This window comes from Chiloscyllium plagiosum, chromosome 1 (assembly GCF_004010195.1).
Source record: "Chiloscyllium plagiosum isolate BGI_BamShark_2017 chromosome 1, ASM401019v2, whole genome shotgun sequence".
NCBI lineage: Eukaryota > Metazoa > Chordata > Chondrichthyes > Orectolobiformes > Hemiscylliidae > Chiloscyllium > Chiloscyllium plagiosum.
The window spans coordinates 85,345,763-85,371,776 of NC_057710.1; the positions used below are offsets into that span (position 1 = coordinate 85,345,763).

At 41.5% G+C, this 26,014-nt stretch overlaps 1 protein-coding gene across 8 annotated transcripts in view; it reads right to left on the reverse strand.

Moving 5' to 3' along the window:
* cracd (capping protein inhibiting regulator of actin dynamics) overlaps positions 1-26,014 on the reverse strand; it is a 216,741-nt gene that overhangs the window by 24,803 nt on the left and 165,924 nt on the right. For 6 of the 8 annotated variants that reach the window (XM_043690478.1, XM_043690470.1, XM_043690507.1 and 3 more), the window contains 4 exons: positions 18,936-19,097; positions 10,655-10,723; positions 7,861-8,052; positions 3,048-5,634 (listed from right to left, as the gene is read on the reverse strand). In XM_043690478.1, coding sequence (XP_043546413.1) covers positions 3,048-5,634; positions 7,861-8,052; positions 10,655-10,723; positions 18,936-19,097 — 3,010 coding nt within the window. The remainder of the gene's footprint in view (positions 1-3,047; positions 5,635-7,860; positions 8,053-10,654; positions 10,724-18,935; positions 19,098-26,014) is intronic. The other 2 variants (XM_043690532.1, XM_043690497.1) reach the window with 2 other exon arrangements.

The window sequence follows — 26,014 nt, forward strand, 5'->3', positions numbered from 1 at the left end:
TTTGGGTTGGCAGCAGACCTTCAGAAGGCTTGAGGTGTAGGGGAACATCCAATTGAATCTTTAATTTCCTGGGCAATTCTATCGGAATCTTCTTGATTTCACAGGGTCTTCACAAACAACTCCCATACAAGGTGCAGAAACGAACATTGGAAAATGCAGACCATTTTTGGATTTCTATCTAATAATAATATTAAGTTTATGCCTAATGTTTCAGTTCTACAAGATTTGTTTGTTATGATGTTAGTTCATAGGTCAATTGTTATCAGTGGTATGTAATGTTTAAGAAACAAGTCTCTTATCAGGATAAGAGCCTTTCCCTTGACACCAATGTTTCACCGTTGTATCCTTGCTTTTATAATCCAAACAATTAACTTCTCCTTTCTACCACATTTGCTGTAATATTAAGCATGCTAAGGGAAATTATTTTGGGGCATGTTGATCATTTAAAATACATTGAAGCATTGTAGTGGTTTCTCTATGCACATCTTTATCAATTCACCAACTAACTTCCTAATGATGTGGAGGTGCCAGTGTCAGACTGGGGCGAACACGGTTAAAAATCACACAACACCAGGTTATAGTCCAACAGATTTATTCGGAAGTACAAGCTTTCAGAACCCTGGCCCTTTGTCAGGTAGCTAGTGGAAAAGGATCCTGCCCCACCACCTCCCTAACAAAGGAGCAGCACTCCAAAAGCTTGTACTTCCAAATAAACCTGTTGGACTATAACCTGGTGTTGTATGATTTTTAACTTCCATACATCATTTCATATGTATCCTTGGATCATCTGGGTGAAATGTGACTGAACTCCACTTAGACTGATATATATTTTCTGTGATGGAACATGAAGATCTGAACAGTTCAAATAAGATCATTTAATTTAATAGATTTTATTTTCTGTTAACTTTATGATTAACCCAAAATACTTAGATCTTTTGGATACGTAAGAAGGCTAAATATCCGATTTTTCTTCTCCACACCCCTTCATTAATCAACAGTATATTTGACAAGCCCTGAATAAAAAGACCACACTAGGTTCCAAGCATCTACACAGATTATCTCTGGGAAAAGCTGTACAGGCCAATACAGAACTCCAACAATAACAACTTGGTTAATCTGCCGCGTTACCGCAATTAACTGTTCAGTAGTGATTTGTCAGAATGATAGCATCATGGGCTGTATCTCACCATGAATATTATTAATGAATAGTTTTTCTAAGATCGATACTCGTTCTTTAGTCTTTGTTTTGATTAGATTACTTACAGTGTGGAAACAGGCCCTTCAGCCCAACAAGTCCACACCAACCCTCCGAAGAACAACCCACCCAGACCCATTCCCCTACATTTACCCCTTCACCTAACTCTACGGGCAATTTGGCATGGCCACATCACCTAACCTGCACATTTTTGGACTGTGGGAGGAAACTGGAGCACCCGGAGGAAACCCATACAGATATGGGGGTAATGTGCAAACTCCACACAGACAGTTGCCTGAGGTGGGAATTGAACCTGGGTCTCTGGCGCTGTGAGGCAGCAGTGCTAACCACTGTGCCACCGTGACACCCAAATGTTTCAGAAAACATTTTAAGTTTACTCCCATGAATTTGGTGCAGAATGTCTGTTAGGGATTGCTGAATAATAAATTACAGTGAGAAAATCAGTCGTGTTACGCTGGTAGCACTTAGGTTTTTGAATCCAGGAAGTTGAACACAATATCTCGGCTCATATTCCAGTGATACTGAGGGAATGCTCTACAATCAGTGGTGCTATCTGTTGGAAGTGATGTTAAACCAAGGTCCCATTTGTGTTTTAGATGGATGTGAAAGATTGTCGGGTGATAGGATGTTGGAACAGAAGTAAGCCATTCGGTCTATTGATTCTACTCTGCCATTCGATGAAATTGTGGCTGATCTGATAATCCTCAATTCCACTTTCTTGCCTTTTCTCCATAATCAAAATCTGTCTATCTCAGCTTTCAATTTACAGAAGGGCAGTCTTTTGAGGTAATGAATGCCACACATTCACTACCCACTGAAGAAGAAATTTAGCCTCAGCTCTATCCTAAATGGACAACCCCCTTTTGGTTATGCCTTCTGGACATAGACTCTCCCTCAAGGTGGAAGAAACCCTCAGGACCTCGCCTATCAAGCCCCCAAAGAATCTTATATGTTTCAATAAGTCTCTCATCTTTTTAAACTCGAGCGAGTACAGGCCAAACCTACTCAGTGTTTCTTCATAAGATAACTCCTTCATCTCCGGGATCAGCCAAGTGAACCTTCTCTGGATTGCCTCCAATGCCAATATGTCTTTTCTGAAATAGGGGCCCAAAACTGTTTTCAGTACTGGCCTGTAGTTAGGCTCGTGTCTTGTATAGTTTTAGCAAAACTTCCATACTTCACTCCCTTTGATATCAAGACTTATGTCACTATTTCAAGACAACCAACAACCAACACCTATAAAGACACCATTTGGTCATTATCACATATATGTTGATAAGAATTGTGTGTATATTGCAGTTTCTGACAATTATGACTGCATTCCAGTAATATTCTAATGGGTGGAAGCACTTTGTGCAGATGCAAGAGGTGCTACATAAATGCAAAACTTTAATTTCTTTTTACTTCATAGTGCTCCTGAAGAATTAAAGTTCATCTAAAATTCATCAAGATTCTTAATTCAGCACCTTCCAAACCCACAACCACTTCCATTTTGAACAACAAATGCAGCAAATACATGGGAACACCACCACCTGCACATTCCCCATCATGCCATTCAACAACCTGACTTGGAAATATATCACTATTTTTTCAGCATCATTGGGATAAAATCCTAGAATTTCCTCCCAAAGGACACTGTGAGTCTACCCAGAGCACATGAACTGCAGTGGTTCAAGAAGGCAGCTCACCACCACCTTCTGAAGGGCAGCCAGGAACTGGACCAGTCAATGATGCCCAATCCCACCAGTGAATTGACAAAAAAGTGCATGACCAATATACAGCGAAGCACACTGAAACCAAAATACCTATAGATACTTCACACTTTGCCTACCTTTCTTAATGGAGTCTGACTTTTTGTCTGCCCTCTCTCTCCATGGAATGTTGATGGATGGGAAAAAAGATTTTCTATCCTTTGTTTCCACTTCTTCATTCTTTACTCTGTATGTTTGAACTGAGGTGTCATTCTTCTCATCTTCTTTTCTCACATTTGAATCAAGTAGATTCTTTGTGTTTTTGTGATCTGCACTCTTGTTTAAGGTACTGTGAGGGGACGGAGGTGGAGTGAACCGTGTAGGCTTGGGTGCTAAAGCAGGTTTCTGAGATGGTTGTGGCCTTGATGAAACTTTCTCATTTGAACGTGCAGCAAGTTTATTTTTAACATGTTTTGCCACATCAATGCTACTTAGATGCGTAATCCCAGTCTGTGAAATGTCTGAAATGCTATTTGAGCTGTCTTTCAAAATGTTACCAACCTTATTATCTTTGTTATAAGAGAATTGCTTACCAGAAACTGTGTATGATTCACCTTCTTTTTCTTTTGAGGCCAGGAATGCTGGAATTCCTTCCATACTATCTCCAGCACTATACCGTTTCTTCCGTTTTTGTTCTCCTTGCTGTTCATAGTGGAACCGAAGGGAATAGTGGGTCCTCCGTAATTTTATACCAAATGGGGACGTATCCATTGCCCCTTCGGTTTGTGTGATCACATTTGTAGCAGTTTGGTTAGTAACGGGAGGTTGAGCTTGCAGGAGTGAATGCTCTTTCCTTTGCACAGCAGGAAGACTTGGAACTAGAAACGATGGAAGATCTTTGGCAAATTTGTAACCTTCAGCAGCATCTCCTGTCCTAATATTATGATTATCCGAATGCGAGTCATCTTGTGTGTCTTTGGCTGCATCCTGTGCAATGTTTTCAGACGTCAATAGCCCACTAGGTTCAGAAGACTCCAAAGCGCAAATATGTGCAAATACAGTTTCCTCAGGTGTAGTTTGTTTCTCTGCTTTGTGGGAGATACTCATTTTCTCAGAATTGCTGATTTTATTGCCATCTGCCCATTTCTGCCATGCAGGTGTTATGGAGAATTTTGCATTCGCAGATAAAGTTTTTCTCAAGCTGCTATGCATACTGGAAGATCTGAAGGTAGTCCAGTCATCACTAAATCTCCCATGTACTCTTCTTTCTTGAAACCTTTCATCCGAACTTTTAAGAATTTTCGCCCTAATGGCAGCCCACTCAGTTAAAGCTGTTGATCTTGCCTGCTCGACTGATGGTTCTGGATTGAATTTGGATTTGCCAATTCTACTTCTGGCACCCTGATTGGATTTAGTTGGCTTTTCAACTGGTGGTAAATCAATCGTTTTTCTCTCTTCTGAAAAGCCAAGCAACGTCTTACAAGCTGTGTCTTTGATCTGTTTCAGATCAACAGCTGTACCACAAAGCTGTGCTCCTGTAACCAAAATGGCTGTATGGGGAACGTAAATTGAAGATGAAAGGCCATTACTTGACTTTGTAGAGGCCTGTAGCTCATTCACATCTGAAGAAGGAACAGCTTCTCTTGGATGGGTCACAGGGGTCAGATTAACTTTCTGAAAAATGATTTGCTTTTCTCCTGAAGAAACTTGGAATGAAAAGGGAGTTGACGATGTTTGTCTTTGATCTACCTCTTTCCATCTAAGTTCCCCTCTACGTTGCTCCTCTTCCTGTGCCTCAAGGAATTGCTGCTTTTCTTGATTTAACGGCTCAGCATCCTTTTGACTCTGTTTTTCCCTTTGTTGTTTCTTCAAATCATGCTGTCTTTCTATTTCTTTCTGTTCTTCCAAATTGTGTTTTCTTGGCTCTTCATTCGGTTGGTTGTTTTCAGCAGCATGGAAATATAAATCTTCTTTCCTCAGGCCTTCTACCTCAAAGCACTTTTGTTCCTCTTTCTTCATTTCCAACTCCATCAACTCATGACCTTGCTTTTCTGTGTCACTTTTTGGTTTGTCCATTTCATCACATCTTTTTTCACCCTGATATAATCTGTTCTCCTTCAGTTCACATTTTTCTTCTTCCTCACCCAACGTTTGCTCTTTCACTTCATTGTTTTGCTCTTCCTCAAATGGTGTGTGCTCTTCTGTTTCACCTATTGCTTCTTCATGTAATTTCTGGTCTTCCAATTCGTGATCTTTCTGATCTTCCGTGTACAACTTTTGTTTCTCCATTTCACCACATTTTTGCTCCTCCTCGTGTATTTCTTGCTGCTCCATTTCATAATATTTTTGTTCCTTCTCATGTGCTTGCTGCTCCTCGAATTCAACACATTTCTGTTCTTCCCCACTTAATTCTTCCTCATTTAGTTTCGGTTTTTCCATTTCATAATGTATCCGATCTTCCTCTTGTATTATTTGTTCTTCAGTTTCCTCTTGTTCTTCTTCCTGTCTCTTTTGGCCCTCCAATTCAGAATGGCTTTGCTCTGCTTCCTGCCTATTTTGCACCATTATTTCATTTCTGCATCTTTCCTTCCCAAATTTAAGATGGCTTGTCTCTCCTTGTCCTTTATCCTCTTCCCTTTTGTAATATTTTAGGTCCTTCGCCACAAAAATCGTCTCCTTCTCTTCCAGCGCAAAGTCAAATTCATGGATCGTCACACTCCGCATTTCCTAAAAGTTGCAAATATGTAAATTCACTTCAAACATTTTAAAACAGTTTGTACATAACAGCAGTAATAATTTAAATAAGAGTTATCTTAATCTTAGCCTCAAAAGATGAGGCTGTCTGCACCAATGTGACAGTTCAGTATTTCATTGAGCAACAGTGATAATTTAGTGATAGATCAACCCACAAGCAGAGGCTCAACACATGTCGCTGCACTCACATTTCATCCTGCTCACTGTACTCACCCTGGTCATATGTCATTCTGCTAGATATAAGATGGTGGCAGTGGCAGTGGAGGGGGAAGGTAGCATTCTGGCTCCTGAGCACATCCACTCCCCAGCACCAAGCCACTGCATCCTTCTTTCTCGATTTCTTTCTTCTTTTCTCTTTCATCTTCATTTTTCCTTCTTTTCAGCGAAAAAAGCGAAACAAGGCAGCATTGGCAGGGTCAGGCAGCCCGAGGTGGGCAGTGTGAGAGCAGAAGCAGGCAGCCTGAGGCAGCAGCGGGAACAGGAACAGGCTACAAGGCATTGAGAGCAGGCAGCCCAGGCGGTGGGGATGTGGTGAAGCCTGAAACTGGGGTGGTCAAGCCTTGTGAAGAGTGCGAGATGAGCATGTAAATTCTAGCAAGACTGGACAGACAGACAGGATGCTTACGAGGACCAGGAAGTCCAGAACCAGAGGTCACAGTCTATGGATACAGGGTTGACTATTTAAGACTGAGTTGAGGAGAAATTTCTTCACCCAGAATTCTCTGCCACAGAAAATGGTTGAGGCCAAAACGTTGAATGTTTTCAAGAAGGCAATACATATAGTTCCTAGGGCTAAAATGATCAAAGGATATGGGGTGGAAGCAGGAAAATGGTACTGAGTTGGATGACCAGCCATGATCATATTGAATGGTGGAACAGGCTGCTCCTACTTCCATTTTCAATGCTTCTATGTCTATGTTTGAGGATAAATGCAACAGCAGCAAGGATAAGAAAAACAATGTAAACTATAAAGATATTGATAGGACAAAGAGGGAAAGATTATTTCCTCTTGTTGGTGAATTATTAATAATGAATTATTCATTGAGTTAGCAGTAAGACGGCAAGGATATAGGATAGGAGAGAATGCAGTGAGGTAACAGTTGGGGCTCCAAAGGAAAATCGCATGGCTATTGGAGATTGTAATACTTTGCCACTGGGAATGGATGAGGCAGAAACAGTTGTGTTAAGGGAAACGAGTTAAGTATTTGAAGCAAAGGAGGGTACAGGATCCTGGTGTAAGGCAACCTTGGGATCAGTTTTGCATAATCCTCTCATAAAGCCAGTAGAGACGGATGGGCCAAATTATTACTTTCTGTGCTACAAATGTTTATGGTTCTATGCTGCACTTCACACAATCTAACCTACTGCATTCGCTGCTCACAATGCGGTCTCCTCTACATTGGGGAAACAAAATGTAATCTGGATGATCACTTCACAGAACATCGACGTTCTGCCTGCAGGAGTGACTTTGAGCTTCCAGCGGCCTGTTCCCTGGCCAATATCTCTGCACTATTCCAGCGACGCTCAATGTAAGCTGGAAGAACAACACCTCATTTCTGCTTGAGGACCTTGCAGCCTTCTGGACTTAATATCGATTTCAATAACTTTAGGGCTTGAACTCTCCTATGCCCTAGCCCCCACTCCCACACACCAGGCCTTGTGATCGCATAGTCTGTTATTACACCAACCCATTGTTAGCCACGAATAGTCTCCATTAACAGCTATTCACCCTCCTAGCCAGATCGTCATCCACTCCTTTGTCTGTCTAACTGTGTTTCTCTCTCTTGGGTTCTATACCCACCTATCATTTACTCCTTACTCCTTGCCCCCTCTCACTAACTTCTCTTCTGCATAAAAACCCACATTTTCCTATCGACCATCAGTTCTGAGGAAGGGTGACTGGATCTGAAATGTTTACTCTGATTTCTCTTCACAAATGCTGCCAGACTTGCTGAGTTTTTCCAGCCATTTCTGTTATGGTTCTATGCTACTGATTAACATACAAGTACTGTAAGAATGAATAATTTAATTGTCCAGTTCCTAAAATATTTCAGAGCATATCTAAAATGTATGTAATCTCCCTTTGGAACCCCAACTGTTATCTCACTGATATTATATCACACGGCTCACATGGTGTTTGAAAACTGTTCCAAACTGAAGAACAAAAATTCTCACAATGAATTTTAACAGTACATGTACCTGTGCAAGTCTCCCATGTTTCTTTGAGATTCTTTGATTTCTTGGCTTGACAGAGAGTTTATGTTTCGCTGCTGTGTTGTCCAGGCGTCTCACAGACTGTGGAACAGCATCCAGGTTAATCGATTCAATGGTCCCACCAGAAGTCACTAATGACAGAGATCTACTGGGCCATAAGGGTCGAACAGTAGAAACCTAAAAAAAACACAGCTGTCATCATTACGAGCACCTTAAGTTTTAAAAATGAGAAGAGTTACAAAATACAGTCACGAAATAGAAGAGAATCTTGTTTAAACTAAAATGAAAACAAACTGCCATGGATTCTGAGATTTCAAACAAAACAAAAACACTGGGACAGTTCTCTCCAAAATGATGGGGAGTGCTGGGGGTCCTGAAGTCCCACCCCCTCATTTCTGGAAGATCTTATTTTTGTTTGAAAGGGGATGTGTCTGGTTATGGGGAAGGAATGGGAACAAGACAGAACTCCAAATATGAGAAGATTGAAATCAACAAGGCCATTTGAAATCAGTGCTGAGTTCAAAGAAACCACATTTTCACAAAGTTTCTGCATGAGGGGGTTAGAAACTTTTAGAGAAGTCAACAATGCTTTTAAAGGGCAGATAAATTGTAGAGAAGTATCAGAAAGTCATCATTAAACGGATAACACATCTGAAGACAAACTTCTGCCTGCATCTGAGAGTTGAAAAAGGATATGTCCAAGCGATTTCAATGTTTGTTTGTTTATTGACATATCCCTGCTAATAGTGTTGTCAGTGTTTGGCTGCCTTCCACAATCTCACAGTAGAGTTACTGCTGGTGGTGGGGAGTGTGGAGGTGGTGAGTGTGCAGGTGCACAGTTTTGCTATTTTGTTTAAAGTTCAAAGAGGTTATTAAAACATTGGATGTCTCCAATGTGTGGTTATGAATACACATCTGATGTTTCAAAATGGGGTTAAGTACTTAAGAGGATTTAAAAAGTTTAAATGGGCACTGATGAATGGGGGAGTTTTTTCTTAATAATAGTGAACTTTATCAGAGATATTTAGAACTTCATCTCCTCAAGGACTGGCAGACAGATTTTAGTTTAGATAAATGTGAGGTATTGCATTTTTGTAAAGCAGACCAGAGTAGGTCTTATACATTTACTCGTCAGGCTCAGGTGAGTGTTGCCAAACAAAGAGACCCAGGGGTGCAGGTGCACAATTCCTTGAAAGTGGACTAGCAGGTGGACAGGATGTGAAGAAAGTGTTTGGCACACTTGCCTTCATTAGTCAGTGCACTGAGTACAGGAGTTGGGATGTCATGCTGCAGCTGTACAGGATATTGGCAAGGCCACGTTTGGAATACTGCATACGGTTCTAGTCGATCTTCTATAGGAAGGGTGTTGCGAAACTTGAGAGGGTACAAAAAATACTTACAAAGATGTTGCTGGGACTGGAGAGTTTGAGCTATAGGGAGAGGCTGAAGAGTGTTGGAGATTGAGGGTTAACCTTATGGAGATCTATAAAATCATGAGGTGAAGAGATAGGGTGAATAGCCAAGTTCTTTTTTCCTGGGATGGGGGAATCCATAACAAGAGAGCATTGGTTTGAAGGGAAATGATTTAAAAAGGACTGAAGGGGTAACTTTTTCACACAGAGGGTGATGCATGTGTGGAACAAGCTGGCAGAGGAAGTGGTGGAGGCTGGTACAATTACAACATTTAGAAGGCATCTGGATGAGAATTATGAATAGGAAGGGTCTAGAGGGATATGGGCCAAATGCTGGCAAACGGGACTAGGTCAGATTGGATATCTGAACGGCAAGGATGAACTGGACTGAAGGGTCTGTTTCCTTGCTATCTAACCCCATGCCTATCTGAGCATAGCTTCTTATGTTGGATACTGGGATGTTTGACACATATGGGCTTGGCACGAGAGTGGGATTGTTAAAGAGGTATAGAAGGGCCAGTAATCAAGAAACAATGGGAGCAAACTTTCAGAGAAACAAGGCCTTTTTAACAGTCTACCTCAGCACTTGGCAGTCACTGTGGCCCCCTAGATTGTCTGGGGGACAGTGGGCACACCTTCATCCTACATATGTGAACACTGAAATTAAGCACTGGTATGGTGGCACTATTAATCCAAAAACCCAGATAACGTTCTGGGGACTCAGCTTCAAATCCTGGCTTGGCAGATTGTGGAATTTGAAATCAATAAAATATGGAATTAGAAGTCTAATGATAACCACAAAACCACCGGCAATTGTCAGAAAAAACTATCTGGCTCACCAATGTTCTTTAGGAAATGAAACTACTTTGTCTGGCCCCACATATGAATCCAATGTGGTGGACTCTTCTTTTTGATTTGTGGTTAACTTTTTACTGTCTCCTTAACTGAACAATTAAGGATGAGCAATAACTGCTGGCCTAGTCAGAGAAACTCACAACCCTGTGAATGAATATAGAACAAAAATTCATTCAGCCTGCCATTTGAACGCTTTCTCCCAAGATGAGTGTACCAAACTGAGAAATTTTCTGTTTTCTGCTACCCTAATTCAGCAGTGTAAATGTCGGCTGCTGTGTTTAAGTTTCTGTGTGTTTCCATAAACTTACTGTTTATGATTAAGAATTGATATACAGTACTAGATTATAACATAAATAATCCTAGTGCTAGCTGGAATATCAGACTACAGACTGTATATGTGTTGTAAAATGGTGACAATTTTGTCATTACTGTTCATTTACACATTCAGTTCTCAGCTTGCAAATTGTAAATAAACTGACCAACCATTTTTTAGTGATGTAAAATTTTGTTACCTGCTCTTCTGCTTCAACTCTTGTTTCATCTAAACTCAAGGAACTAAGCCGATTGGATGGGTCATTGGACTGAGAAGGGAAAATGAAATGGAAGGATGGATTAAAAAATGTTGATGATTATAAAAGTGAAAATAATTATGGAAGATAATGGAAAGTGTTGACATTAAACAATGTAACAAAAAGCCCTTTGTACCTTTGAAATACATACTAACTTCACATCTAAGGCTAAATGTGTAAAGGTGCAGCAATATTCAGTTCAGCTGATCTTTCCATCATTCCATACAATCCATAACATACACGCATAGAATTAGGCCATCCTGCCCATCAATGGGCAGCACGGTGGCACAGTGGTTAGCACTGCTGCCTCACAGCATCAGAGACCCGGGTTCAATTCCCACCTCAGGCGACTCTCTGTGTGGAGTTTGCACATTCTCCCCGTGTCTGCGTGGGTTTCCTCCGGGTGCTCCGGTTTCCTCTCACAATCCAAATATGTGCAGGTTAGGTGAATTGGCTCTGCTAAATTGCCTGTAGTGTTAGGTGAAGGGGTAAACGTAGCGGAATGGGTCTGGGTGGGTTGCACTTCAGGGGGTTAGTATCGGTGTGGACTTGTTTCCAGACTAAGTAATCTAAAAATAGTCTATTCCACCATTCAATTATGGCTGATAGGTTTCTCAACCCCATTCTCCTGCCCTCTCCCCATGGTCCTGGATCCCCTTACTAATCGAGAACCTATCTTTGTATCAAATGCACTCAATGACTTGTCCTCCACAGCCTTCCATGGCAAGGAGTTCCACAGATTCACCACCCTCTGACCAAAGAAATGCCTCCTCATCTCAGTTCTAAAGGGTCATTTCTTTATTTGAGGCTATGCCCTTGAGTCTTATTCTCTCCAACCAGTGGAAACATCTTCTCCATGTCCACTCTATCCAGGCCTCTCAGTATACTGTAAGTTTCAATTTGATTCTCCCTGTCTTCCTTCTAAACTCCACCAAGTCCAGTTCCAGAGTCCTCAATTCACCTCATACGACAAGCCCTTCATCCCCAGATCATTCTTGTAAACCTCCTCTGGACCCCCTCCAATACAAGCTTATCCTTCCTTAGATACAGCATCCAAAATTGATCATAATATTCCAAATATGGTCTGACCAGAGCATCATACAGCTTCAGCACTGCATTTCTGCTCTTGTATTTTAGCCCTCTGCAAGACTGCATTTATCTTCCTAAGTGACAACTGAACCTGCACGTTAACATTAAGAGACTCCTGAACTAGATCGCTTAACTCCTTTTTGTACTTCAGATTTCTGCAGCCCTTCCACATTTAGAAAGTAGTCAATGCATCTAATCTTCCTATCAAAGTATATAACCTCATACTTTCCCACATTACATTCCATTTCTTTGCCCACTCTCCTAGCCTGTCCAAGTCCTTCTGCAGCCTTTCTGCTTCCTCAACACTACCTGTCCCTCCACCTAACTTTCTGTCACCGCAAAATTAGCAACAATGACTTCAGTTCCTTCTTCCAGATCATTAATGCATAATGGGAATAGTTGTGGTCCCAAAATTGACCTCTGTTGAACAGAATACATTGAATGACTGATATGGAATTAATTTCAAGGATGCACTACAGAAATAAAGACTCTAACAATGTTTAGTGTACTGATTATTATTTACAATGTCAGATTTAAAATCTATATCTACATATATTGAAGCCTAGAAATTTAGTACTTCTCATGTTTGGACAGCAGCTCTGGAGTATAAACAGCCAGGAGGAACATGAGGAGATCGAAGGAGCCTGGAATTTTGGACATCAGGCCTGAATATAAGAGAGATAGCATGTGGGTAGGAACCACACAGATTTGTCTATCAATGCTCAGGAAAGAAATGAAATAAGATCACAAACATCTGGATAAGCAAAGGTTGGGCCTCAGATGCATGATCCAGGGTTTATTGTGGTTCAGGGAAAAAGTGTTGGGAGTTTCAAGTTGGGGTTAGGAAGTGCTGTTGGCATGGTTTAGGTTTTCTGGATTAGGTCTGAGCATCAGATCTGGATTTGGGAAAAGTGGTCTCTTGGATTTTGGAATTGGGACCATGGTTAGAGGTCTCAGAACCAGAAGTTGTGATGATCAGTACTTGACATGTCTGAACTGCATGTTGTGTGGTGTTGGTTTTCATCAAGCCAATCAGTACTATCGCTGATCACTCAGGCAAAAACTGCAATTGCAAGAGATATATTTGATATATAAAGCCCCCAACTCTCATATTTTATTGGCAAAAGGACACGCTCTATTTGGCCTTTATAACATCCTGTCTGGCAAACTCAGTATTGCTCATATTGTGGCTGCAATTTTGGACACAAATTTCCACCTGCAGTGCAGTAAAAGGCTGCACTGCAGAGTCCACTTTCTAAACCTATTTGTCACTGTTGTGTATTGTGAATTTGTTGCAAAATCTACCCAATTGTCTGCTTTCATGTAATTTCCCTCCAAATTATTAGTTTCTAATTATCACCTCAAAGAGTTTCTTCTGGTTAGCTACAACAAATGGAAACATCAGAATCTTAGAATGTTTTTATCCCTAAGGTAGGTAAGGTGGTGAAGAAGGCATTTGGCACCCATGCCTGCATCACTCAGAGCATTGGATTTGGACATGTTACAGCTGTATGAGACATTGGTAAGGCCCTATTTGGAGTACAATTCTGGTCGCCCTGCTATAGGAAGGATGTTATTGAACTAGAAAGGATGAAAAAAAGATTTAACGAGAATGGTACCGAGTTATAAGGAGAGGCTAGACAGACTGGGACTTTTTCCCTGGAGTGTAGAAGGTGGAGGAAGCTAATGGTTCATAAACTCATGAAGGGCACAGACAAGATGAATAGCCAAGGTTGGGGAGTCCAAAACTAGAGGGCACAGGTTTAAATGAGAGGGGAAAGAATTAAAAGGAACCTGAAGAGCAACTTTCTCACGCAGAGGGTAGTGCATGTATAGAATGAGCTGCCAGAGGAAATGGTGGAGGTGGGTACAATTACAACATTTATAAGGCATCTGGACAAGTACATAGATAGTAAAGGTTTAGTGGGATTCGGGGTCCATATGCAGGCAATTGGGATGAGTTCAGTTTAGGAAACCTGGTCAGCATGAACAAGTTGGGCAGAAGGGCCTATTTCCATGCTGTATGACTCTATGAGTGTGTGGATGGAAATCACAGGGGGACCAGTGGGGGAGTGAATGACTCATCTTCGTTTGATGGCAAATTAGCAGCCAGCCGACAGACTCGAAACAAGCCTTCCTCATAGCCATGACAGGGTGGTAATGGGATAACATAACACAGAGTGGAACCTCTGCCCTTAAGTGGGATGAAAATCAGCCATTTGAGCAACAGCAAAATTCTAATGGTGGCTACCAGCTCCCACAGTGCCGACAGTGCTAGAGGTCCATAATGGGGAGTCGTGGAACTACAATCAGTCCCAAGAGAAAGGACTCTGGAGCCAGAGGTACAGGTTGGGGAAGGCTTGGGGATCTTAGGGAGGTGATGGTAAGGAGGATATCTTTTAAGGACTGTGTGACTTGGAAAGGAGAGTACGAGCTTCTGGTGGGATATCCCCAATGCACTACAGGCACCCTCCGAAAGTACACCTCCTTAATTCCCACATACTTTTAAAATATGCTCACTTCTGCCTGCCTAACCAAACCTGCAGTATTATTGAGTCAGTGTAGTGTTTGTAGCGAGGTCAGCCAGCTAGACCTCATACAATATGAGTTCTCTGAGAGGAGCTGTTAATCTGGTCCAATCAGGGAGACCTGACTGACATAAAAAGGTTCTAGGAGAAAGTGAGGACTGCAGATGCTGGAGATCAGAGCTGAAAATGTGTTGCTGGAAAAGCGCAGCAGGTCAGGCAGCATCCAAGGAGCAGGAAAATCGACGTTTTGGGCATGAGCCCTTCTTCAGCCCTCCTGAAGAAGGGCTCATGCCCGAAACGTCGATTCTCTTGCTCCTTGGATGCTGCCTGACCTGCTGCGCTTTTCCAGCAACACATTTTCAGCTCTGAAATAAAAAGGTGAATGTCTGGGATATTGAGCCCCGGAATGTCTGACTCAGCAAGAGGCAGTGCTATTGTCAAAGGCTATGCATTTGTAAATAAAGGGTGATTGGTGATGGGATGCCAGCTACTGAAGGCTTATTTCAGTCAGCATAACAAGATCAATTAGCATTTAATTATTTATTTACATATGTTGGGCAGTGTGCTAATTTTGGTGCCTGACCATATCCTTTATAATGTGGGTGGGTCAGGATTGTGTGGGAAAGTGGTGGGCTGAACACCTGCCCTATTTTATGTGCCCCTCTGTCAAAAATGCACCAACCAGGCACATGTAATACTCAATTTACTTTCCCACCAGCCCCTCGTGCTTTCCATCCATATGATAATCCATTTTAGTTTCAAACCAAGGTAAATTGCTGCAAGCAAGTAGAATACATCAAACTTACTTTCTGAGATAAAGAGGTTAACTTTCTAAAATTTAGGCTGATATTTTACTTATTATGGCAATCATCAAAAGTGTTTGGATAAAGTAGTCAATGTGCAATGGCAATGTAATTGTCCCATTCCTATTTCGCATAAGTGCTTTGACTCCATGACAATATGAAGCCACATGTAATCAACAAAACAAAGTATTGATACCACATGTGGAATTTTCCCATTTTCAGTTAAGTTTTGTCATGTGAGATTCATGGATTGGAGTGGATTTTCTCATGTAATCTTCCGCTCTTCACCTCATTAATGTAAATGGCCCCTTCAGCTCCCTTCTGATAGAGTCTCACAGCAGGAGAGACGGCAATGCAGGCCACTGTAGGGGTCCCAGCTAGCACCCTACACAAAGCCCTGCTGCACACCATCCAATATACAAACTGACCCTCACACTGTGGCTGTCATTATTGAGGACATGACCCAGAGAGGAGAAAACACAGACTCATCAAAGTCAGGGTCAGGTACCTGGAGCTGGTAGATGGGGTCGGGGGAGTTAGTTTGGAAAAGACCACAGTGCCTTTCCTGGCTAACTGCCATAGGAAGCCATGCCATCGGACACAGACAATCTGGACCCAGATAGCGGCCCAGGTCAGTGTTGTGTCACGGGTTAAAGAGAACAGGAAGTAGGTCAACGATCCTTTGCTCTGTGCAAGGATAAGTGTCACCATCCTCTCTCTGCTACTTCAATGTCACCAGGTCACCACACATTTCTCACTAAAGCTCCTGAACTACAGTTCTCACTATTACATACTACATGTCGTTATCATCCCAGATGATGTTATTACCAAACAAGTCAGATCTCAGACTGAAATCTGGCATGATAAGTTTTTGATTTGTTTTTATTGTAACACAGACACACAATGCTGAAGATTTGGCCTTAACAAAAAAAATGGAGAAGTATGCAAAAGAGATGAAGATAAAATAACATAAACCAAATTATTTGTATATAACATAACTTTAAAATTTCAAAACACATGGTAAATGCTATTACATTAATCCCAAAAGCACTGATGTAGAGCATAGAACATTACAGCGCAGTGTTGGCCCTTCAGCCCTTGATGTTGCGCTGACCTGTGGAACCAAACTGAAGCCACCTATCCTACGTTATTCCATTTTCATCCACTGCTTTACAGTACTCACACCAGATAGAATTCTCTTCTCTTCCATATCTGAACAGATTACATTAATTTAGCTTAATTTAACTGTGACATAAATTATTGTATTTCAGACTGATGGCCTCTTCCTGGAGCCTTCATGGAACTGAACTCAGATTGTCCCAGCTTCAGGGGTTTAACCCAATATTACTGAAATATTAATGGTCTGAAATTTTTAAACTAAGCTGACATAATCCTTTTCTTAATAGTCCTAAAATTACCTTTGTTTCTTAGGTAAATGTAAAGGTAAAGTCACTATAGTCTTACCAGATCATTTGAGAGAGAGAGAGAGAGACAGAGAGAGAGACGATTAGTAGTGGTTTAACCTGAGGGCCATCAGCCCTCAGACAAGGGAAAGCTTAAGGAGGATCCTTCATGGTAATCTCAGCTGGTGTGGGAATGGCGCCCAAATTGTTGGTATCACTCTCTATTACAAACCAACCATCAGTCAACTTTGCTAAATTGATCACTACTTCTTGTTTACACATGCAGTTTCAGCTAAGACTTCTGCAAACTGCCTCACTGAAACTAAAAAAGCTTTCCTCCCATCCCAAAATTATGAGTGCTTCCCCTACACCTAAAGCATCAATTCCAGAATCTTCTACTTGAAAGCCTAATGCACCACCTTATTTACTTTGTTTGCTTGTCAATTCTCCCAAAGTAAACAAATTCCCATTAGCCTCCCTGAACTATCTCTGTCAGACTGTTTCAACAAAAAAAAATCACTGTGGCTACAGAAATATCTAAAAGGTCAGACATTTCAGAAATACAGAACAAACCCACATACCACTAGTTCAAAATCCAAACATAAATGATATATATAAATCACACATCTTACATCACAATGCCTACTCAACAGATCTCAGTCACCAAATTCTCCAAAACTACTAACATTTCCTGACCTCTGACATTCCTATTAACTCATGCTAGACACCTCACCACTGTCCACATGCATTGCCTCTAACTGCTGCTCCATATTCATCCATTATACATTACCCAATCCTGATGAAGGGGCTCAACCTGAACCATCAACTTTCCTACTCCTCCAATGCTGCCAGACCTGCTGTGCCTTTCCAATTCCACTTTTTATCGACTCCCATAATACTCAATCCATTCCTTTGTCTCATTGCTGGAAAAATTAGCCCACTGCTCCCCAAACTAATGCCTCTACATCACCCCAACAGACCAACTTGTAATCCTCAGATTGGTTGCACTTGACCTGCCATTGTGACAGTGGCTCAATCAGTGGACTGCAAGGACACAGATTCCTAGACCGAGCTCCTGTCTGACTATGGCAGCCCTGGACTGGAGTTGACTGTGGCAACACGCACTGGCTGACAATAGACCCCTTGACCCCAGTAAGGTCTGCTCCTCTTTGATTGGCCATTTGCTTGAAACATAAACAGTGTATTTGCCACATAAGTTGTTGCCATGTGTTGCAGGTGTGATACTGATATAGCCCAGTACCATACAATGACATGCCCATCCCCTTGACTATTCAATGTTCCCTGCCACAGATAAGCTACGTTCTATCTACACTGAGAAGCAATGCAAGCTACAGAGGCTGCCATTCTGTAACTTAGCACTAAGGACTGTATAATAAAAAGCAGGGCAAGGCACAGTGTCTGACTGCTTCCTAGAAAATACAACGCATACAAGGGCTAAGAAAGGAAGCCAAGAACCATAAGATGTGGATACATAAGGTACATGTGTGTGAATGTTCCCTCTAAGCTCTGTGTTTTTGTAAGTGTGCAGCCGCTCTGCATGGCGATCAGAGTCAGCGTGCCGACTGTGGCATTGACTTCTGGTTCTGGTGTGCAAAGTGACCTTGAGTTCCAAGGTAAAGTGCTGAAGGGTTGAAATGTTGTGTCAGTTAGTCAGAGAGCTGGTATGATGAGGCTGGTGGTTTGCCACTGCCAACTTGTATGGACAAAGGCCGAAGGAGGTTGGTGGCCAAGGAGCAAGGATGGAATTTGTGCCGAAGATGGAGCTGAATGATGGTTAGGACAAGTTATCAGTGAGCTGCAGTCACTAGCTACCTGCTCTGACTTATCTGATTGGAATTTGCACTGTCTAGTTTCTCGTGACAGATGTATAAACAAGGTAAGCTCAGCAATTAGCAATGTGTAATGTAGTCGTCACTCAGTAGCAAAATGCTGAAGTTGTCATTTAAAAATTAAAGGCGAAATCGTAAACATCTTTTTCAATGTTGTGATTGAGACTTTTTTCATTCTCAGTAACTTTTCTCAACTTTCTCTCCATTTCCCATACTGCTCCAGGAAGGGAGAATTCCACCTCATGTTTGTAAACAATGGGAAAAAAAAATTACAAACTATTTCTCATGAAGCAAATGGCCCCTTAATCAGGAAGGGTCTAATATCAGAACTTTAAACAGCTACCCCTCCTACAATATACATCTTCTGAGTGTTGCTTCATTGCTCCAATCAAACAAAGCAAAACTTTCTAATTAGAACTTTTATTGTGGGTTTTTAATGACAAAATTCTGCCAGCACATTATCAGAAACTGTCAATTTCAAAAGAAAAAGAGCAAATTTTATACAAAGCGCTAGATTTACAGACAAAATCTAGTGTTGACTGAAAACTCACCTTAGGTGTTGAGGCTGGAAATTTGGTATCCTGCAGAGCAGGTTGTTCCAATGGACTGCGGAGAAATTGATCAACCTCTGAGTTAGCTCCAGTATCTTCCATTCTTTTCCCAGTGAGAGTCAAGGGGTGCTGGCCAAATTTAATATCTTTTGCTAGTTGATGCTAAGAAATAGAAGAAGATGTAAATAAGTTTCTAATCTCTGGCTTTTTCAAATTGCTTGTTGTTAATTCATTAAAAAATAAGAATTCATCTCAATAACGTCACACAGTGTTTGCTTATTATTCTATTCCTAACCTGCTAAGTGAGCCTTTGACCTAGATACACTCTTCTCAATCATCAACCCCCTTAAAGTACCATACTATATGTGACAAAATACATTTAACAGATTCACCTTCTTATACATAAAAATATTGATGTTTTGGAGGAATATATACCAGATAGACTGCTTGTAGCAATATATACACAGCCCTTTGGATAAATTTACCTGAAACCATAAATCAAATACTTTGATCATTTACAGTTTTTTGTTCTACCCAGGAAGAGAAATTCTAGATTTTCAATTATTTTTTGACTTAAAGAATCAATTTTCAGAGTGGTGAACAGTTGCAAATCAACAAATGAAAAGAAACTAATGCTGTCTTAGAGGTTTGAAGTTTGTGCCACCACATGCAGTAAGATCTGGATAGCATTCAGGCTAGGTTAGTAAGTAGCAAGGGCCACACAAGTGATCATCTCCAACAACAGAGAATTGAACCATTTTTCCTTGACATTCAACAACACTACCATGTGGATTCACACTGTCAACAATCTTGGAGGTTAACATCAATCAGAAACTGAATTGGAAAGGCTGTATAATAATTGTAACTATGAGAGTAGGCTAGGAAGTCTGCAGCAAGGAACCCAGATCCTCACACCCCAGATCTACAAAGTATGTGTCTGGACTGTGATGGTATACTCTCCACTTGCACGGACTGGTGCAGCTCCAGCGACACTCAAGAAGTTCAACACCATCTAGGACAATGCAGCCTGTTTGATTTGCACTCAGTCCACTACCTTAAATATTTAATTGCTCCAGCTGACTCAAAGGGGACAGCAGTGTGTACCACCTACAAGATGGTACTGCATCAGCTCAAAACGTCTCCTTAGATACTCAAGATCCCCTATTGTATGCCACCTTATTTCCCTGAAGAATACAATCAGAATTATAAACAATTGTACAGTCAAGTAAATAGATCCTCCTTCTTCAGCTAGCATTGCACTATGGAATCTTACCTGGAAAGTGCTAAAATGGAGAGTTGAAAACATGGAATACTGTATTTTGGTACAAATACACTGAATGTGTACGTTGTATATATATTGTTGTTAAACACAAAGTTATTTCAGAAAGAATCTTGCACAAACAACTGAACGGCTGTACATTTAAATAGGATATGAAGGACTATTCTTGTACAATATCAAAATTATTTGGTTAATCAATTTTCTGTAGGTTTCATACATTTGCAGAACGCAGGAGCCAAAGCCACAACAGATGCAGCTCCTCCACTATGTTCAGTGGAACCACTTTATATTTAAAATAACAATTTGGTCATCTCAGCTGCGCCATTGTTCAGTGTAATCATCATCCGTACACAAGTTTGCTTGTATCTGTACACCAAGTTGCACAAGAATGTCCATGTTATAAGATGAGATGGAACTAATGAGTTCCTTATAATCAGCACTGTCTAAATCCCCATAGTTCAGAGTATAGTTTAAATCAACATGCAAAGAATACAGTAAAACATAACCTGAAGTTTAAGATTTGTGCAGCTCTGGAAGTTCTGTCTCCATTTCTGACAAATCCTATTTTCACACACAACAGATGGAGGGGCAAGGGGAGGGGTTAGGACATTACTCGTGTGAAAAATTCAAAATCAGCAGGGCCATTTGAACTCAGTGTTCAGATCACATTTTCACGGGAGTAGTGTGGAAATTCTCGATCCTTAAAGAGGTTTCAATGCTTTTTCAGGCAGATAAGGTCTATAAGAACTGTCAAGCATGAAGATACTTGAATGGGTTGCCCCTTAAAAAATTGATAACAGCCTGTGTTTGTGGAATTAAAAAGTCTGTTCTAGCAGTTTCAATAGCTGTTTGTTGACAAAACCCTAAATGCTTTCATTATAACATTATTAATAGATAGCTGATTTCTTCAACCTATCATTATCAGAGTGTGGGGATGGGATTTGTAAGCCCACAATTTAACAGCTTGAAGATGTTATTAAAGGATTAGTTGCCTTTAAGGCAGGGTAGTGAATACATGTTTATTTTTTTAATGCAGTGACGTCTATATTTGATATTTAGGACTTTATTTTATTTCATTTCAGTATGGGCCTGTGGTCTGCCTAGGGTGGATACTGAGTGAGTTGACATGAGAGGTAGAAGGCAAAGGTGGTGTGTGATATGGATTGTTATGAGTTGACATTGAGTTGGCAAAAGGTCTCTAAAGTAACAAGGGGATAGGTGGGAAAACATGGATTTGAGAGTGGGTGGAATAGACAATAGACAATAGACAATAGGTGCAGGAGTAGGCCATTCAGCCCTTCGAGCCTGCACCACCATTCAATATAATCATAGCTGATCATTCCTAATCAGTATCCTGTTCCTGCCTTATCTCCATAACCCTTGATTCCACTATCTTTGAGAGCTCTATCCAACTCCTTCTTAAATGAATCCAGATAGTGGGCCTCCACTGCCCTCTGGGGCAGAGCATTCCACGCAGCCACCACTCTCTGGGTGAAGAAGTTTCTCCTCATCTCTATCCTAAATGGTCTACCCCGTATTTTTAAGCTGTGTCCTCTGGTTCGGCACTCACCCATCAGCGGAAACATGTTTCCTACTGCCAGAGTGTCCAATCCTTTCATAATCTATACATCTCAATCAGATCCCCTCTCAATCTTCGAAACTCAAGGGTACACAAGCCCAGTCACAATTGACCTCGTGAACCTACACTGCACTCCCTCAATAGCCAGAATGTCTTTTCTCAAATTTGGATACCAGAACTGAACACAGTACTCCAGGTGTGGTCTCACCAGGGGCCTGTACAGCTGCAGAAGCACCTCTTTGCTTCTATACTCAATTCCTCTTGTTATGAAGGCCAGCATGCTATTAGCCTTCTTCACTACCTGCTGTACCTGCATGCTTGCCTTCATTGACTGGTGTACAAGAACACCCAGATCTCTCTGTACTGCCCCTTTACATAAATTGATTCCATTGAGGTAGTAGTCTGCCTTCCTGTTCTTGCTACCAAAGTGGATAACCATACATTTATCCGCATTAAACTGCATCTGCCATGCATCTGTCCACTCACCTAACTTGTCCAGATCACCCTGTATGATCAAATGATATGAGGGATGAGTGCTAGAAAGTGCTATCATTCTCAAAAAGCAGTGGGAATGATATCTCATAGAACCAAAGCAAACCTTTATCAAATGGCCTGCCCTGGCACTAAGTGGTCTCTGTGGCCATTTGCAACCTGTGTTTGAGGTGGGGGAGTGTGATTCCATCTCACACCCTCATCCAGTGTGAAAAACATCCTATTCAGAGAACCTGCTCAATAGTGGAGGGGTTGGGGAGGAGGGGATTGTACCAGGTCAAGCAATGTTGCTAAGGATTCAAATTGAACGGTCCTTACAGCAAAGCATAAGATGTGCCAAATTACAAACATAAACACATCTGATGTTGCCTTCAAACCACCTTGCTCCCATCCAGTACTTGCAAGGCAAGGGATTGGAAAGATCAAAGAAAAATCTATCACCTGTGTTGTAGATCAGTTAACCAGAACAAAAATCAATGAAACATAAAACTGGGCTGTTTCTTTAGTGGGCATCTGTTCAAGTTTGCCAGTTCAATACACAGGGTGCAAGTTGAAGATGTATCTTCTTGTGTCTAAAAGCCATTAATATGTTGCTGCTGGGATAATGGTTACAAAACCAGGTTAAGAGATATCCAGGATTCTTTGAGAAAGGTCCCATGAGGCAATAAGTGCAGGCAATAATTCAATCCCTAATTACTCTGAATGAAAGGTTAACAAGACTAATAAGTTGCAGGGTTACATAACTATAAATTCAAAAACCTTTCCTGATAATTGAACTGTGGAACAGCCAGGCAACTGGCCAACAGACTCTGAGATATACTCTATTTTAAAGATGCCATAATTTAGAAGCATGTTATTACTTTTTCGGGACTTAGATATTTCTCCCATGTTCATTCTCAAATTCTTGCTCTTTGCTGAACTGGAGTATGTATCTGATGAATTTTTTATAATATTCTCAGTAATTCTCAATATCGGTATTAACAAAACCATTGCATTTGGTTTACTGAATACATTCTGAACACTCATGGGGTCGCCTAGACTTCAAAAAGCTGTAGGCTTATAAATTATATAATATTATTGACAAGCTATGGAGCAAATTAATGAATAAAAACACATAAGCAGTTGCAAAGGAAAATATAATTACAGTGATCTTCAGTATATATACTTCTTCCTCAATAAAGGAAATAATGAACAGATCCAAAATATTCTTATTGTTTTTTGAACTGAGATATCTTACCAAACTCATCTCATTTATTGCTAGTGTGCCCCATTCTGACACCTTATTCCACACCTTTCGCTGGATACCCCTGGAATATGGGCATTCCTTGCACGTGCACCACCATTAAAAACCCATTGAAGCTGCCCTGCATGGTCAAGGCTGGAGTCTGAACATGTTGAAGAAGCTTCTCTGATAGGGATCCTGCACTCCTGGTGGATGGGACGATCCAGAGAAAAGGCATCCTCTTCCTAGCAGAGGATGTCACATCTCCAGATTAAGACAACATGAGCAGAGGTCACCACCTGGATCACTATCTTCTCCACTGTCACACACCAGGTTATGGTCCAACAGGCTTATTTAAAATCACAAGCTTTTGGAGCACTACTTCTTAATTAAGTGAAGTGGAGGGAAGCACACAGGCACAGAATATATCGGCGGAGAGATAATGGCAAGATAATTCCAGGTAATTAAGAATGTCAACCGATAAGTACAAATAGTATGAGTGGAGTGTCGCCAGACTGAATAACAAGTCTCTGCAGATGATCAAAAGTGTCAAAGGCTATGAATAAAGCGTCAACAGCTGAATAACAAGGGATGACCTATCAACTGATTAACTAAGGCAGAGAGGTAACTAACAATAATCAAAACTAAGATGGTGCTCTGAGACAAAGCAAATGGCTGGAACAATGTGATTGTTATCAGAGTTGCACCAAACTAGTCTAACCAAACTAACAAATAATCAAAAGCTGTACAAATCTATTAAGGTATAGAGATGATAACAAGTAATCAAGATAGTGGAGTCAGAACAGTAAGGAAGATTTTACAAACACAGAACAGTACGTTGGGGGTTAAATGTCGTGTGACATGATACTAAGATCCCGATTGAGGCCATCCTCATGAGTACAGAATTGGCAATTGATTTCTGCTCGGTGATTCTGCATTGTTGTGTACCTCAAAGGCCACCTTGGAGGACACTTACCTGAAGATCTGAGGCTGAATGACCCTGACCGCTGAAGTGTTCTCCGACTGGGAGGGAACATCGCTGTCTGGCAATTGTTGCGTGTGTCCTTTCATGCATTGCTGTTGTGTCTGCATGGTCTCACCAATATATCATATCTCGTGGTATCCTTGCCTGCAGCGTATGAGGTAGACAACATTGGCGGAGTCACATGAGTATCTGCCATGTACATGGTAGATGGTATTCCCACGTGTAATGACAGTATCTACATCGGTGATCTGACATGCCTTGCAGAGGGTGCCGTGACAGGGTTGTGTAGCGTTGTGGTCACAGTTCTCCTGACACTGGGTAGTTTACTATGAATGATGGTCTCTTTGAGGCTTTTGGAAGATTTTGGTGAGATGTTTGTTGTCATCAGTGGTATGCTGAAAGCTGCCATAATTTCTCTGCTCCTGGGATGATGAAGTGTACTCTATCAGTCATGTCCCTTGTCTGTCTTCTGAGTAGATCATTGCGGTTTTTCGCTGTGGCATGTTGGAAGAGTCGATCAATGAGTTGAGCATCGTATCCCATTCCTAGGAGGGTATCTTTCAGAGTCTGTAGGTGTCCATCACGTTCTTCCTTATATAAGCAGATCCTATGTATACACAGGGCTTGTCCGTAGGGAATGGCTTCTTTAACATGTTTCCCACAGTGAGGAGGAATGGTCAGCTGTGTTACAAAAAGTTTAATGACCTTCTCCTATCTGCCAGGTTAAGTGCTACATTCTTCTCTCTGATGCCTCTGTCAGCGCCATTACATACACCTCCCACCAAGGCTCATGCCTCATCACTCTCACTGTTGCCATACCTGCTCTTACCCCTCAGCCTCCTGCACCACTAACTCTGCATGCCCACCACATTTAGTCTTTTGGGACACCTAACCACCTCCCCCCAACATGCAACAATGTTAACAGCCATGACACTCACTGTCATTTCATCTCAATCCCCCTTTGTTTCCCATTATAGGAGACTACCCATAAATAGATGTAGGGTAGATCAGTGCCCAACATCAGTGTCCTCGCCCGATCTGAGTACAGAATCCTGCCTCTTGCAGAATCACTCCTGTAGGGATGCAGAGACATCCAAGTCCTGCCAAATAAGTAAGTACCAAATGCAAAAGAATCAGCAGCATCTGCGACGTGATGAACTTCTTTGTCATTGCAGCGAATCACATCTGTCTGCAAACATGGGCAGGTTAGTGGTTGCCATGGAGAGTGAGGCCTAGCAGCCTCAGAGGCTGCTGCAGATGTGTACCCCGTTGCCTAAGCCTTGGTTCCCAGGACCGAATGCATGCAACCAAGGCAAGGGAAATCTTCAGCCCAGTCCAGGTCCTTCTCACAAGGAGATAGGGCAGTGCTAGGAGACAGCTAGCTAATGAAACCACCCACAAAGGAATGCTGTCAGTTTCCCTCCAGGGCACTACAGAGGGGGCCTGGCCCTCCACTCAAGGAGAGTCAATCTGCCTCTGGAATTACATGCTTCCTAGCGATGCTTATATTGCAGAGAGAAAC